We start from the raw sequence: 14,941 nt of genomic DNA, 5'->3' as shown, positions 1-14,941 counted from the left end.
GACCATAGTTATAAAAGTCTCTATGACAGCTGATTATGGAAATGTTGGAATATTACGAGACATGCGAACATCCATGTCATTGGTAGAGCACAATTAAACCAGCAAGGATGTGTCTCACTCAAGCTGACAAATAAGGATAAGCAATTTACAAATAAGCTGCAGTGGTTAGCAGTGGTGGACAATTAATATTAGTAGAATTCAACCCATACCAACATGAGATTGAGCAATAGGACCCCCTACTCATTGTTATGTGGAAGAAGGTTAAATGTTAACATTATTTCATACTTGGTGATCAAACTTAAGATCGTATTTATTATAAACACCAACCGTTGTGAAGACAACAACTGATATTTGTTGTTGCACACATGAAGACATTGCTGAAACCAAATTGATTCCATGAACAATGACCTAAGGAGTAATCAACAATGGTCAAAGATAAATAACAATGTGTTATGCAAAGTGACTAAGATGACAAAAAGCTTTGAAATATTGATGGGAAACTCTTACAACAGGCAATGCCAACAGCAAGCATTAATCATCAAGTGGTTGAGTCTTCTATAAGGAAATCCATGACCAGTACTTTGTTATCATTAAGGATGGCAAATAAGGGATAATAGATGAGGGTCAGTGATTATAATCAATCAGTATTGTCCATGTTAGGGATTAGTATATATAATTACTAATTTCCATTAGAGTACAAATGTACAGGTAATGCAGTGGTGCAATTAGTAATAGAGGGGAGATATATGAACATAAGACGTGCCCTTTGGTAATGCGGCTTCTCAATCCAAAATAAGAATAAGGAGGTACTCCACCTCATTCGAATGGGGAAGGAAGGAGTCATACAGTCAGTACACAAGAATCAGAATATCAATAAACCATATGAGCATCATAAAAACAGTACTAAATCATACAAAATCAGAATATCAGTAAACCATATGAGCATCATAAAAACAATACTAAATCATACAAAACTTGAATATTATGACAATCTGAAGATACCGTTGAAGATTCTCATAGACTAAGTCAGGATTGGACAAAATTCATATTATATAAGAAGCATCAAATCATGAGATTATAATGATGGGGAAGATCATTAGAAGCTTATAATATTTGATATTGCTTACGTTGAAGGGGAATACTATCTGGTCAAATTAATTTATAGACATATCAGAAATATCAAATATTCATTAAAAGACACAAGACAATCAACACAATGTGAAGTCAATCAAACAGAATGAGCAAAGGTGCTAATGCGTTCCGAATAATTGATTAAAGAGGATATTTAGATACATGTTTGATATTTTTCAGAAAGAGTCGTTCGTAACTGCTATAAATATCTAAGAATTAATACCAAGTAGCAGCACATTATTTTCCCTTAAGGGTAAAGAATCCTTTCCTATGTGTGTGTATGAAAAATACAAAGGCAATGGAAATTATACTTACCTAGACTACGTACATATATGAACAAAGTCATCTTTGCATATACATTACTGATTAAATTAGAGTTGGCGTGGTGATATTGTATGAGAAATTGAAGGTATTATCATGACCTTTTGATGCACCCTAAGAGGGGACATTACATCTGAATCCCTAATGATAAACTCACCAAATTAGGTGCCAATAACAAGAAACTCATACTGATCAGTCAAGTGATAAGCACAAACCATATCGATCGGTTGACTTCAAGACTAATTTTCTCATCTTTAGTTGTGATGTAGTTTTTGATGAGGAAGAAGGGCCATTCAGCTCTCTCCTGGTTATGAATTTCGAGGATCCAAGACTTGGGTATCTGTCTTCCATTGGGTTTTTTTGATGGGAGGGCTCCAATTGTTCCTGTTCCTGCCTCTCCAATTCCTTCTCTTGTAGGTTCACCCAACTTGGTTTTCCTCAAGATTCATCCAATCTTCTAGTTTGATGATGATTATCCTATTGAATCTACTGCTTCTGATGTTGTCTCTTCTACTCTCTAGCCTAAATGGTGGGCTAAGACGATTGAAAGAAGAGAAAACTTAATAATTCTTTAAATTTTGCTCTTATGGCCAATATTCATGATGTGATGAGCCTCAAACATTCACATAGGCGAAAGTGAGACGTGTGAGAAGAAGCTATATGAAGATTGAGCATTATAGTCTATTGAAAGAAAACACTTGGGTACTATTAGATCTTCCTTCAAATATACCCATAAAATGCAAATGGGTTCTTCAAAGTCAAATACAAGGCTGATGATACTTTAGATAAATACAAGGATAGATAATGCTACTTTTGCTTCGACAACAATGACGGGCACCATTAGATTAGTCTTAGCCAAGATAATTCAATGTGGTTGGAAGGTTCATCAAATGGATGTCAAAAGTGCCTTCTTAAATGATGGCTTACAAGAAGAGGTTTACATGACACAACCTCCTATATTTAAGGTTTTTGGGAAAGAACACTAGGTACTTAAACTAGTGAAAGCATTCTATGGCCTAAAATAGGTTTCTTGGACATGGGTAGTTCTTTTGAGTATGTAGCTAACTGATTAGGGTTTCCAAAGGAGTTCTTTTGACTTGAATGACATAATCCTTTTGGCAGAGTGACATAATCCTTTTGGTTATTTATCTTAATGATTTGATCATCACAAAAAGTTCGACATGTTTGATTCAAGAAATCAAATAGAATTTATGCTAATATTTTGTCATGACCAACCTTGTGCTTTTGCACTATGACTTAGGCGCTGAGGTTTGGCAATAGTCACATGGCATCTTTATCTCTTAGTCTAAGTATGCACGGGCTCTACTTGACAAATTCAGAATGGAAGACTACAAACTCGCATCTACACCTATGGAGTTTTCTCTAGTGTAACATTGGTACTAGGGTATGTCGGTACGAGTTTTGGGGATGAGGGTACGAAGGCCCTCAATTTCAGGACAGTGGTGGGGGACATGGGGGTGTTGAATACATGTAAAACTTGAAATGCTAGTAATGAATTGATGTTTCACTATGACATTCCAAATTGAAATACATGAACATAACAAAATCACAACACTAACCAAAACTATTGAACATTTAACATAGTAACATATTACATACCTAATTGTAAATTTAAAGATCAAAATTCACTTTGAGGTTTAAGGGGGAGTCCCTGTGTTTCACTGGTTTGCTCTAGAGTTGTCAGCCAAATCTGGTTCTTCTGTTGAGAATGAATCCATATTCTGGCAAGTAGTGGGCAGTTTGATCCATCTTACCGGCACTAGACCGGATCTCATCTTTTCAGTGAGTTACATATCTCACTTTATGACAACTCCATCAGATCATTAGGCTGCAGTGAAGCACATCCTGTGCTATGTCAAAGGCACTCCAGACTTTGTTATCCTCTATCAACGCACCATGAATCTGGACTTATTGGTTACACAGATTTAGATTGGGGAGGCTTTGTTGATGATGAAAAGTCCATGTTCGGGTATGTCTTCAGTTTGGGCACAGGTGCTATCACTTGGGCTAGTAAGAAGCAGCATGTTGTAAATTTTTTGTTCACAAAAGCTGAATATCGGGGAACAGTCAACAACAGGTTGCGAGGCAGTTTGGCTTCAAAGGATACTTTCCGACATCCATATGTCTTAGGTGTCTTGCTCATTCATTAATTTATTGAATATTTTACCAATCACTCGTCTAATATTAAAAAGTCTGATAAAATTTGATCTCAGTTCATTCATAGACAGCTAATATTTGATCTCTGTAAGAAGCTGTTTGTACCAAGTTTTTTACTTCTTTCATCTATTAAGCTATGGAAGAATTATGTCAAAGAGTTTGCATAAACACTGATTGTTTACCATATTTATATATGAACATTTGACAAACAGTTGGCTTGTTTGATTTGGATGACTGTTTTCAGATTGCAATGGTAATTTAATTGATTTTTTATAGGTGCAGGCATATTAAACTAAGAAATTAAAAGGGATATGTAATATCTGAATACATAAGTTTGCATTGCGTAAAATGAGAATGATCAAGATCTTCTTAATTAGCAAACTATTGGGTTAAGACAGGAACCAAGTTTTGCAGACTTCTGACCTTTCTTGGTTTGGGTTAAAAAACCAAAACTTTTATCACAGCTTTCTGGAAATAGGACAGCAACCTTCCCAGATCAAATTACAGGATTTCAGCAGTCTTGTATATCATGCCCAGCAAGGTGTCATATAGCACCCCAAAATTGAGCAGATCTGAAATTATATCATCCATACACTAACCCAGAGCCTCAATGATGCTTGATTGTTCTTACATGTAGTTCCCAGCCAATGTTTTACACTTCAAAGTACAGACATTTCCAGCACTGCTTAATGTATTCAGAAACGTCTGCATGATATAATCTCCCCTTCTCCAAGAACAATCTTACTTGGGCTCGCATAGAGAATCACAGAGTAATGTAGGTATGCTGTAATTTGGAGTTCTGAAATGTTACAATTCTCATGAATTGTTTCTGGATAGAACACTACCCCAAAGCTTCCTCTGGATATGTTTTTTCTATAATTGCCTTCCCCTGGGTATTGAGTAGGAGCATCACCATGGTCTACTGTTATGGCATTCCAGTCATCTTAACAGCTCCAGGAGCCTTTGCGATAAAACTCCAGGAGTCTTTTGTCCAACATCCCATGGTAGTAACTCTGATCCCAATATTTAAAATCTAGAATAGTGTTGTCTACCGGCAGCGGCACTATTGAACAGAAACACAGAAATCAACTCTCCTCCACAAGGGTAAAAACAATCTTGCTACTACTATATTATTGGTTCATACCCAGCCGCACATAGAGTTTGACCAGTGCTTTACCAGCAGAGCCCAATGTGACTTAGACCTGTTAAAGATCACAAGCAATACTTGAAAACGATAAAGGCACCAGTACACTATCTCATTAATTGATAAATTGTTTTAGAAGCAGAGACCCAAATGCTCCAGAATTGGCAAAAAATGGCACAATAAATACGTACACTTACTATTTCAATGTCATCAATCTGAAAATTGAAGGTAGATTCTAACCCTTCCCTGTAGGCTTAGATTCTCTTCAAACATTAATTTTCCATCTTCCAAGAATAATCCCATGGCAATGGATTGTATGCATCTTCTTCAAAGCACTGGGAATTGGAGAGTTTTCTTTGTTGAGAAATGATATACGTGGCCCTCCTGATTATTAATTTCTTGAATTTGAACACTTAAATATATTTAATCTCTTGTGTGCCCAAGTTAGTTAACAAACTTCATTCCTAAGCCCCCACAAATTTCATTAGGGAATTCCTTTTAGCACGGGAAGGCAATCGGGTAATTTATTTTTTCCTTCCCTTATGCTCTTATTTTGGCCCTCACTGAAATGCTCTTATTTTTGCCAATGGTTACTTTATAAAGTTTGACCAGGATTAAACGAACTTTCATGTCACGGAAAATAGATACTGATGCTGAATGCAAACCTTTTCATCATTATCAGCAATATATTGTTTTAAGCTTTATCATGTAAACAAAAAATCTGAGAAATTTATTTCCGAACAAGACTTACAAAGTTTTAACAATTTTTTCTTTGATATCTACGTGAGATTCTTGAATGAAACTCCAACTGTAACTGGGCCTCCATCCAATTCCTGCGGAAATCTAAGTGTTTCCGTCTTCAGATTTCTGAACTGAAAGCCACAAGCTCTATGAAAACTAACTGTAACCCAAATGAGCCTTTCCATTAAAAATGCTTTGCAGTGACTTCATTTTCTGTCTGCCTGTCTCTTCCTTTTTCTTTCTTTTTTTGTCTCTTTGAAGTCACTTCCTTTTTCTTTCTTGTTTTGTCTCTTTGAACTTCTTTTTTAATTTGATTTGAACTGAGGAATAATAAGAAAATAACTTTTATTAATTTTTCTTTTCACCATTACATTCATTTTAATACTTTGTTAAATAACTAAATTAAGTCGTCATTAAATCTATTATAAGTCATCAACTTAAATTTAATTATACAATTAATTCCTGAAATCCAAAGAAAGAGGACATTACAATCTCAGACAACCATTTGGTGACTGCACTCAAAGTTAGGCCCCCAGGCCCCCCTTTCGCCAATTGTGGGTAGGGCTTGACCTATCCAGCCAAACTTACAACCGGCTATAACTCTGTTAGGAGGCCCCTTTAGCAAATTGTTTGCCATCTCACCCATCAGGTGGACAGGTTAGGCCCTTCTAGGAGAACCTGTAGGCTGAATATTTGCCTATGTAATAAGCAGTATGAAAATAAAGGACAATCTATTTTCAATAATTAATTTTGATTTTAGTTAATAGACATAGCTAATATTTGATCTCAGACAACTATTTGGTGACTGCCCTCTCAATTGATTATGCCCATGTAATTTGCAATACAAATATGAATGACAAAATCTCTTTTCTAAAATTTGTGGGGTTAAATCTCTATTTTTCGCTCTCTACTATCTCTATGCTATGGAAATGCCTTAAAAAAGTCTTCTTATCTGCAATTTTTGCATTGTCTTGAAAATCTGATTCGAAAAAAAATCTTTTACTTATTGGTTTGCTGATTTTTTCCATAAATGGATTTTGTTGCTACGGTTATATTTCCATATTCCTTTATTGGTCTTCAGTTCTATACATTTCTCATTTTTCACAATGAAAGGCACTTTGGACATGAGAAACAGATTGACTAACACTAAATGCATGTATGTGCTTGCATATGCGAAATGCATTAGAAATAATAATATTCTCTATCTTGACATTGTGTTCGACTTTTGTGTTGTGTTGAATTAGAAATGATTGTCATTTTTATTTTTACATGGTGTATGAAATCAGAAATAAATGTTGGACCTTTTATACTTGCAGAGGGAGTCTATTGTTGATGTGTTTTATGATTTTTATATGGATTGGTTGGTCGATGTCATAACAATGTCATGCCCTGGAAAGGAGGGGACAGAGGCAAGTAGAAAAAGCACTTCTAATGAAGAGAATGGGAGACAAGGTTCTGCAACTCCTGAGATTCTTTTAAACATCACCGATCTACTGTGCTTCTGTGTTATGTCACATTCCTACAGGATAAAGTAATATTCTTGGTTCTTTTCAGTTGTGGGATTGACGTAACATGTGTTGCTAGAATACCTTATAATAGTTCAACTTTTGATGCTAGTAATTAAGTTATTGAACAATTGATTTGTATTTTTATAGTCGGTACTATTTCCTACGAAACAATGTTATGGAAAAGGTGCTGCGCCTAACTCATAGAAAGGAAAAGTACCTCGTTGCTGCTGCTGTTCGTTTTTTGCGAACAATAATATCACGTAATGTGAGTATTGATTTAGTCTTCTAATTTTTAATGCATTTTGTGAAACCTGTAACATATTTCAAATATACAGTTTTCTTTTGATTATCTGATTATATCTACCTGCAGGATGATTTTTTTCATCGCCATGTGGTGAGTAACAACCTTTTTGAGCCAATAGTTCGGGCCTTCACAGCGAATGGTAATCGGTATAATCTACTCAATTCAGCTGTCCTTGAGCTTATTGAATATATACGCAAGGTATTTTACAAATTATCTCAAACTACTTGATCACATGGATATATTGCATTTAGTTTCTTTGATAGCTGTAATGAATCCTGTTTTTTTCAGGAATTATCTTTTTATGAACTGATTAGAATATGTTATTGTTCTCTAAGGCGTGGGAGAAAATCTAATGCTAGACTGTCATATTTATACAGGAAAACATTAAATCTCTGATTGAATATTTGGTCAAAAATTTTTCGGATCAGATGGAAAAGTTTGACTCTGTGGGTACCTTCAAAGCACTTAAGCTCAGATATGAGCAGGTATGGTTTTGTATTTCACGGATATTGCAGATCTGATAATTACTGATATTCTATGTAAATGAGCACAAAGCTTGAATGTGGTGGCAGCAGTCTAAATAATGAATTATTGTTTTTGATATTAGACTCTTGAAGCTGCTGCAAGAAATGTCTCAGGCGGGAAAGGTGAAATTGGATCAATACCCGTAAACCCCCTTGTTGATCCTAGAAAACGGAATGATGAACGAGCTCTTGAGAAAGAAGAGGAAGATTACTTCAATGAGGAGAGGTATAAGTTACTTCATTTTTTCAGAAAATATGGTTGGATATTCCAATTATTTTGTAGAGATTGATATTGAATTGTATCCCTGGTAGACTTAATTGCTTTTTTCATTTAGTGATGATGAGGAAGACACTGCATCTGCCCGTGCTGCTCATACTCCTGCCGAACCAGGGCATCCTGCTTTGGAAAATGGAAGTGCTTCGAGTTCATCTTTGACTATTAGGTGGAATACTAAACTTTTAATTGGTTGTTCTACACACTTTCCTCGCTATAGCTGCCTTACCTTCCCTTTCTGTTTTGTTGCTGTTAACTTTCCTTTCTAATTACTTTTCAAATAAAGAGATCATATTATTTTCTTCCATCCAATTCTTAAGTGTACTCGGGAAAGTTGTGACTGATGTAAGTTTTGGTATTTCTTTTCAGGGATGGGCCTATTGGATTGGTTGATTATGAAGATGAAGATGATGATGCTCCAGTGCCAGAGAGCACATCAAAGGAAGACTCTGAATCAAAAACATGCACAAAACCTTCCACTCCAGGCAGGGATAATAAAGAAGACGATGGTACTCATGTGGTTCAAAGTATAGCTAAGGAAGCAACCGAATTAAAAACAATCTCTGCAGTCTCATCTGTCCAATCAATTAAATCTTTTGAACATGATGAAGATGGTAAAGAAAGTCCCAAACGAAAATTAAATGATGGAAGTCCTAAGGAGGGGGAGCCTGGGTCTTCGAAGAAACGTAGGCTGCATTTACATTCAAAAGATTCTGTTGTGTCAGTGGATTCAATAAATGATAGTCAGCAGTTGATTCAAGATGAAACAAATGTGGAAAGCAAAAGCAAAGATGTTGATACTAGGTTAGAAACCATGGCAAGTGAAATAGGACAATCTGTGGTTTCAAGGGAAAATTCAAATGGTGAAATCAACATTGTAGAAGCAAGAGATGGTATTGGAAACCATGACAAATCACCCATTTCCAGAGAAGGATCTACACTTGATAGGCAAGATAGTGGAATGAAAGGAAACAGTCCCTTGAAAGGCAAAGGCAGTGATGGAAGAGTGAACAGTCCATCTGCAGATCTAGTAAGGGCAGGTCCTCCTTCCCCGGAGCCTTATACAGTTAGATAATGCCTCAACTGTGCTTCATTATTATGTCATCTTTGTCTGGTTTCTAACTCATTTTTTCTGCATAGGGAAGAGCATGTTTTACCCCACATATCACTGATGCATTGTTCAGTTGAGCATGTAGTGGCATCAGATTGACGAGAGAGATTTACCTTGGTTTCGAGTCATACTCAATGCTCAGTTATGTTGCCTCTAAATCCAGTTTAGCCAATGTCAACTTTGGAATGATTTTCTGGCAAGTTGTATAATGCTTGAACATTGCACCAGTGCCAAGGGTAACCAGAGCTCAGTAGATGCCTATTATTTATTTTATGGCATGAGCTGAAAAAGGATAATGTCGATTCCCATATGTGTACATGGTTAAGCAATACCAACCAAGCCTTTTCATCAGGAGATTCATGTGACAATTTTTTTTCTTCCGTGTACCATTTCTTTGAGATCTGACTGGTTAATTTTGTTCTTTCACAGTGAAGCCAGTTTTATGCTCTAGTACAAAGCTACTGTTTTAAAATATGACTCGCACCACAATGTTTTTGGATCCTAGGCTTGGAAAATGCTCTGCCTAAGGCCATAGCTAATAAAAGGAAAAAAATGCTGATGTAACATTTATTGTTCTTTTTTGTATATTATTGATGGGGATTGTATTTTTCTACAACAGGCTTGTTGTAAGCCTATAAATGCTGCCTTCAAATGCACAATTTTGCCTCTTAGACGGGAATTTGTTTATCCTTTCTCCATTTTTGTTAAAACGATATTTTCGAAGGCCATATTTGTTTAACTCAGGACTATAATACAGTTAATTGGACACTATTCTGCATATGGACTCTTGAATCCCATTGATCGGGATGTTTTGGGTCTAGACGCCTTGTAGTTTTATTTTATACGGTCAATCTTGTTGTTGGAAGTAACACAATTGGTGCTTATTTAATGAGCATTGGATCTGACTCTTCTTTTTAAAGCCAATTAAAATATATGTTTTGATTACTGGACTTAGTTTGCCACTACACCGTTTGAGTATCTTAGATAAAAAATTAGATGCAGGCACGGGGCACACCATGCTTTCTATGCTAATAAACCTCAAAATAAATGCTGTTTTCAGCTGGTGAATTGCAATTAAACTATGCACCTTGTTTTGTTTGTCTTGATCATGCCCTTGAACGTTAAGAGTTGTGTGTTTGTTTAAACCAGCCATAGCTATTATATGATGTCATCCACAAATATGGCAGAAGAATCTGTAGGATGCCATATGCGATGTATGTTAAGTTACAATGTTTGATTGGTGCCTGTATTTTCTATTTACTGAGTTAATTGCCGAGGACGGACAACAATTGTTGTACAGAATTACAACCCTTCCACGACACCTCACTTCACGATGTTTTCATGATCAGATTTGCCTCTTTATAATTGTGATCGCTGTAATGTAATTTGAGATATATTTCCATTTATAAATACCAAATATGGCAGAAGAATCTATCGGATGCCATGTGCGATAAATGTTCAGTTACAATGTTTGATGGGTGCCTGTATTTTCTATTTACCGAGTTAATTGCAGAGGGCGGATAACAACGGTTTCACAAAATTACAACCCTTCCATGACACCTCCACGTCACGATGTTTTTATTGTAAGATTTGCTTCATAATAATTGTGATCGCAGCAAATGTAATTTGAGATATATTTCCATTAATAAATACTAAAGTGAACATATATTTACATAAACTTTGGTCTCACAAATGTAAATTGTGGATACATTTAATTTTGGCCATGTTCACTGTCCTCTCCGTCGAACTCAAAATTTGTCATGTTTCAAATTGTTTGGGTGGTAAATGGTTTTGCATTTACAGAGACTTTGTTGTCTTTAAGCTGATTAAGATACTTTAATTTTGAGACATCTAAGTTTGTATATTACAAATCTCGAATAGCTTGTTATGAGAGGTACTATTATAGGCTCGTGCAGTGTGAATGGCAGTTTTCAAGGTCATGACAATCCGTAGGCCCTTTCTTGGTAGTTTTGGAGGCTGATGTATGAATGAGTTGAAGTGTTTTATGGTATCATGGCTTTATTAAAATGTTATATCGTACAATACTAGGCAGTAACTGATTTTGTTTTTAACATGAGCTTTTCCCAATTAAGTGTTCAACTCGGTTGTGGAGAGCAAACAAATTTCATTTCGCTTGTCCCAAGTAAGTGTCCAACTCGGTTGTGGAGAACGAACAATTTTTATTTCATATAAGATGTTTATTTAATTTGTTTAGACATTGCATCGTTGACAAAATTAAATAACCAACGGGCGTGCAATGCACATAGTTGTACCTATGCCTATACTATTCCATTAAAGGTAAACTGAAAATAAATTAGATAAGGCAATGGACACGTGAATAATATTGTAGATAACCATCATATTGTTGAGTGTACGTGAAGATGGTACTGCTACAACAGTTTTGATAGTGTTGTAAATTCTTATAATGTATGATGGTGTTCACGTTGGACACTTGAATCTTTAAACGTAATTGTTAGCTACACTTAACTGCAGTGAAGATGGAGGCTTAGTGCAATAATTTTTGTTTTCTTAGACCCGTGAGACTTTTGTTGGTGATAATGGATTAGGGCCGTTTGGCTGCAGGAATAGAAATATGTATTCTGGAATAGAAAATGCGGCTATGTATTCCTATTCTCCGTTTGGTTCAGCCAATATTTGATGGGAATTCGCGGACTTCAAAATTTATGTTTTCTAAAATAAAAAAAATGGAATACGTATTCCAATAACACATTTTGGTGGAATTGCAAAACTCCATTTTTGGACCAAAAATAGAATACGTATTCCATTTTTACTTTGTATTCCAATTCCGTTTTGGTGCATCCAAACGAGGAATTCAACTTTTTTGGAATTTACGTATGCCTGTTTTGCTTGTATTCCACTCGCCAAACGGGCCCTTATAGTTCACATTGGGGTTGGCTCTTAAAAATATGAAAAAGGTGATTGTAGGAAGGTGTACTTTGGAGTTGATTTAATTCACTGTTATTATTTCTTTTGTATTCTAATTATTGATGGAGATGTGAAGGGGATCAATGGTTGTTGCATACTCCTAGGTTGATATGAAACCTACTTTAATGAGCAACCTTAATGATTTGGAAATGTGCTTGGTATTTTCTTGAGTGGAGTGGAGTGATGACCTATGTTTAGCATAAATGCATAAATAACTAAGTGTAATGGCTCCTTTACTCTTGTAGTAAGAGATGTATATTCTACACACTCCCAATATGATCCAATAATATAGAAAATGGTGCATCTTTTTTGAAGCTCTAGTGACAGTGTTATGGTACACTAGAGGATATAGTGTTATGGTACACTAGAAGATACGTTGGAGATGAAAGAATGACCCTAAATATAAAAATCTTGTAGAGGATTTGAAATATTATACAGTTGAGATTGAATTATGTGAATGTTGCATGCATGTCAAATAATTTTAGATTTAGTTCTACCCAAGGTTACATTATCTTTTGGGGTGTTGGATTTTCTCGTCAATATTATTTGAGTTTTAAATCTATAATATATATCTTTCTGATGACTTCTCTAGATAAGATAAATCTATTAACATCCAACAAAAGACCAACAAGAGTCTTAAGGGACTGAGAGCATGCAAGTAAGGAAGCAACATTCTACAAGACACCAAACGGTTTATGGGAAAGAGCAAGCAAGAACAAAATACACAGAGCAACAAAGGGGCCAACAAGGAGTAACTAGGGACGCTTCCTCCATTGAAAGAACTCCAACACTGAACGAGATGAATCTAGGCTTGAAGGACCTCTGGTTTGTTGTCGTGAATTGCGAGGGTGGTCACTGAGGAGTAAAAGTAGTATTAGTACTAAACTTGGTGCAGGGTCTCGCTAATCTAGAGTGACTAGCCATGGGGGTACTACTGGCACTAGAGGTTTGCTTCACTCCCCTCATTGGAGACATGGGGGAGAAGGTGGTGATGAGGGTCTAATTCGTGACCTTCTAAGGGGTCAAGCATTGCAAAGTGGAGTCTCAGAACTTCATCGCCTCCATGAGATAGAGTGCTAGGCATCTCTAATCCGTATACATTAAGAAAGCTATGAGGGAATTGCACTCTTTGAATAGGCAATAGAACCCCCCTCTGATCTCATAGTGGAATGAGTAGCGGAAGATGAAATGGGTCATTGTCTCAGTCTTTGACAAGGAGCATAAGTGATAGATCCGATCCTCTCTGCTCATATGATGATCAGTGTGGATCTGTAATCGGTGGGAGCCAACTTTGAAAGATCCAAGGGAGATGCGTAAGCCATGACACCAATGCCGTGATAAGTAGTTAGGCCATGTAATAACCCCATTAGTGATAAACAAGAAGTGCTCAACATAAAGGGCCATCTTAAGATGTAACCCTCTCGTTGGTTTACTCTAGGTCGTGGCGATGTATTGTTTATAAATATCTGTCCTGACGTCCCCATTTAACTCCTATGATGACGAGAGGAGATGAGCAAGAGCATCCAGTGAAAACTGTAAGGGAGGAAGGTGCTCAATATCAATCCCTATAGAGCTCAACAAAGAGGTCACCTAAGCATACCGACATCGACCTCTAGGGGAGGGATCCGAGGCAATGACGACAATAGAGCAATAGGCCAGGTAAGAATATCGGTGGTGACCAACCGTCGAGTCCACACAACCACAAAGACTATGAAGAAACCAAACCACATAAAAAATGACACCTAGTCTGAAAGAATGAGCTCCGAATTCTGCCAAAATAATGTCATGGGGGTTGAATCTATGGCATTTGATAATGCTTCTGAGAAGCATAGTTTTAACATGTTTAATAGAGGCCCAATTTGAGTTGAGAAGAGACGGTCCCCAAACCATTGAACCATAAAGCATTGTCGATCTAACCAAGGAGTCCAAGAGGGACAATGGACATCATGTCTTGGAAGTGGTCTCTAAAGCATTGTCTTTCTAGCATAGCAAGGGAGCACATCCCCTTGTTAACTCTAGGCTGGATGGTCAATCTCATACTGAAGCGATGTCTCGAAAACTTGACATCAAGGTGTTGTGTAGGAAGAGGCGGATCTTAATCTCCTGTCCCTAAAAATAAAAGTGCAAATTAGAGATCTTCAGACGATTGAATACCATAACCCGAGTCTTACTTAGGTTTACAATTAGCTGCCGTAAGTCACAGGAGTCCAGACTGTCTAGGAGCCTTTAAAGACTCTTGAGAGAAGATTCTGAAAGGACCACATCGTCAATGTATAGGGGAATTGAGACCAAAACCTAGTGTAAGTAGCAACCATCACCAAGGAGCGAAGACTCTCTGAGGAAGGTCTCGAGCTCATCAATATAAATGCCAAACAGTGTGGGGGAAACAGGGCAACCTTGTTTCACCCCAATATTGCTATGGATAGGAGCTGAGAAACCTTTAGGGGTCCTGAACCTACCCACAATGTTCTTGTATAACTTCATAATAGCTGTCAATAAGATCTCTAAAATCCTGATGTCTTTGAGCCGCTGGAAAAGCCCCTTGTGAGGGATGGTGTTAGAAGCCTTACGAAAGTCTACGAAACAACAATAAACTTTTGTAGAGCAGTGCAGAGCCTCCTCAATAATAGCTTGTAATGTCATGATGTGGTCCATGATCTGGTAACCTACTTGGAACTCAGCTTGGCCTCTAGCTCTAGAATCTCTCCTATCAAGCTCTTTAGTAAGAATAGTGTTCAGTGTTGTGGCGTAGAGCTTGG

The 14,941-nt window shown here is 36.8% G+C and overlaps 1 protein-coding gene across 2 annotated transcripts in view; it reads left to right on the top strand.

Moving 5' to 3' along the window:
• LOC149559831 (uncharacterized) overlaps positions 1-9,875 on the top strand; it is a 55,042-nt gene extending 45,167 nt beyond the window's left edge. For both annotated transcript variants that reach the window (XM_089824325.1, XM_089824326.1), the window contains exons 19-25: positions 6,832-7,046; positions 7,171-7,288; positions 7,394-7,525; positions 7,705-7,812; positions 7,935-8,077; positions 8,187-8,294; positions 8,495-9,875. In XM_089824325.1, the coding sequence (XP_089680451.1) occupies positions 6,832-7,046; positions 7,171-7,288; positions 7,394-7,525; positions 7,705-7,812; positions 7,935-8,077; positions 8,187-8,294; positions 8,495-9,200 (1,530 nt within the window). In that variant the 3' untranslated portion in view covers positions 9,201-9,875. The remainder of the gene's footprint in view (positions 1-6,831; positions 7,047-7,170; positions 7,289-7,393; positions 7,526-7,704; positions 7,813-7,934; positions 8,078-8,186; positions 8,295-8,494) is intronic.
• Positions 9,876-14,941: the final 5,066 nt, after the last annotated feature.

Source organism: Cupressus sempervirens, chromosome 4 (genome assembly GCF_028749045.1).
Source record: "Cupressus sempervirens isolate cs-2001-9-10 chromosome 4, ASM2874904v1, whole genome shotgun sequence".
In the NCBI taxonomy this organism is placed as follows: domain Eukaryota; kingdom Viridiplantae; phylum Streptophyta; class Pinopsida; order Cupressales; family Cupressaceae; genus Cupressus; species Cupressus sempervirens.
Note: the sequence above shows the minus strand (reverse complement) of the source record. Positions and strands in the feature narration are given on the sequence as shown.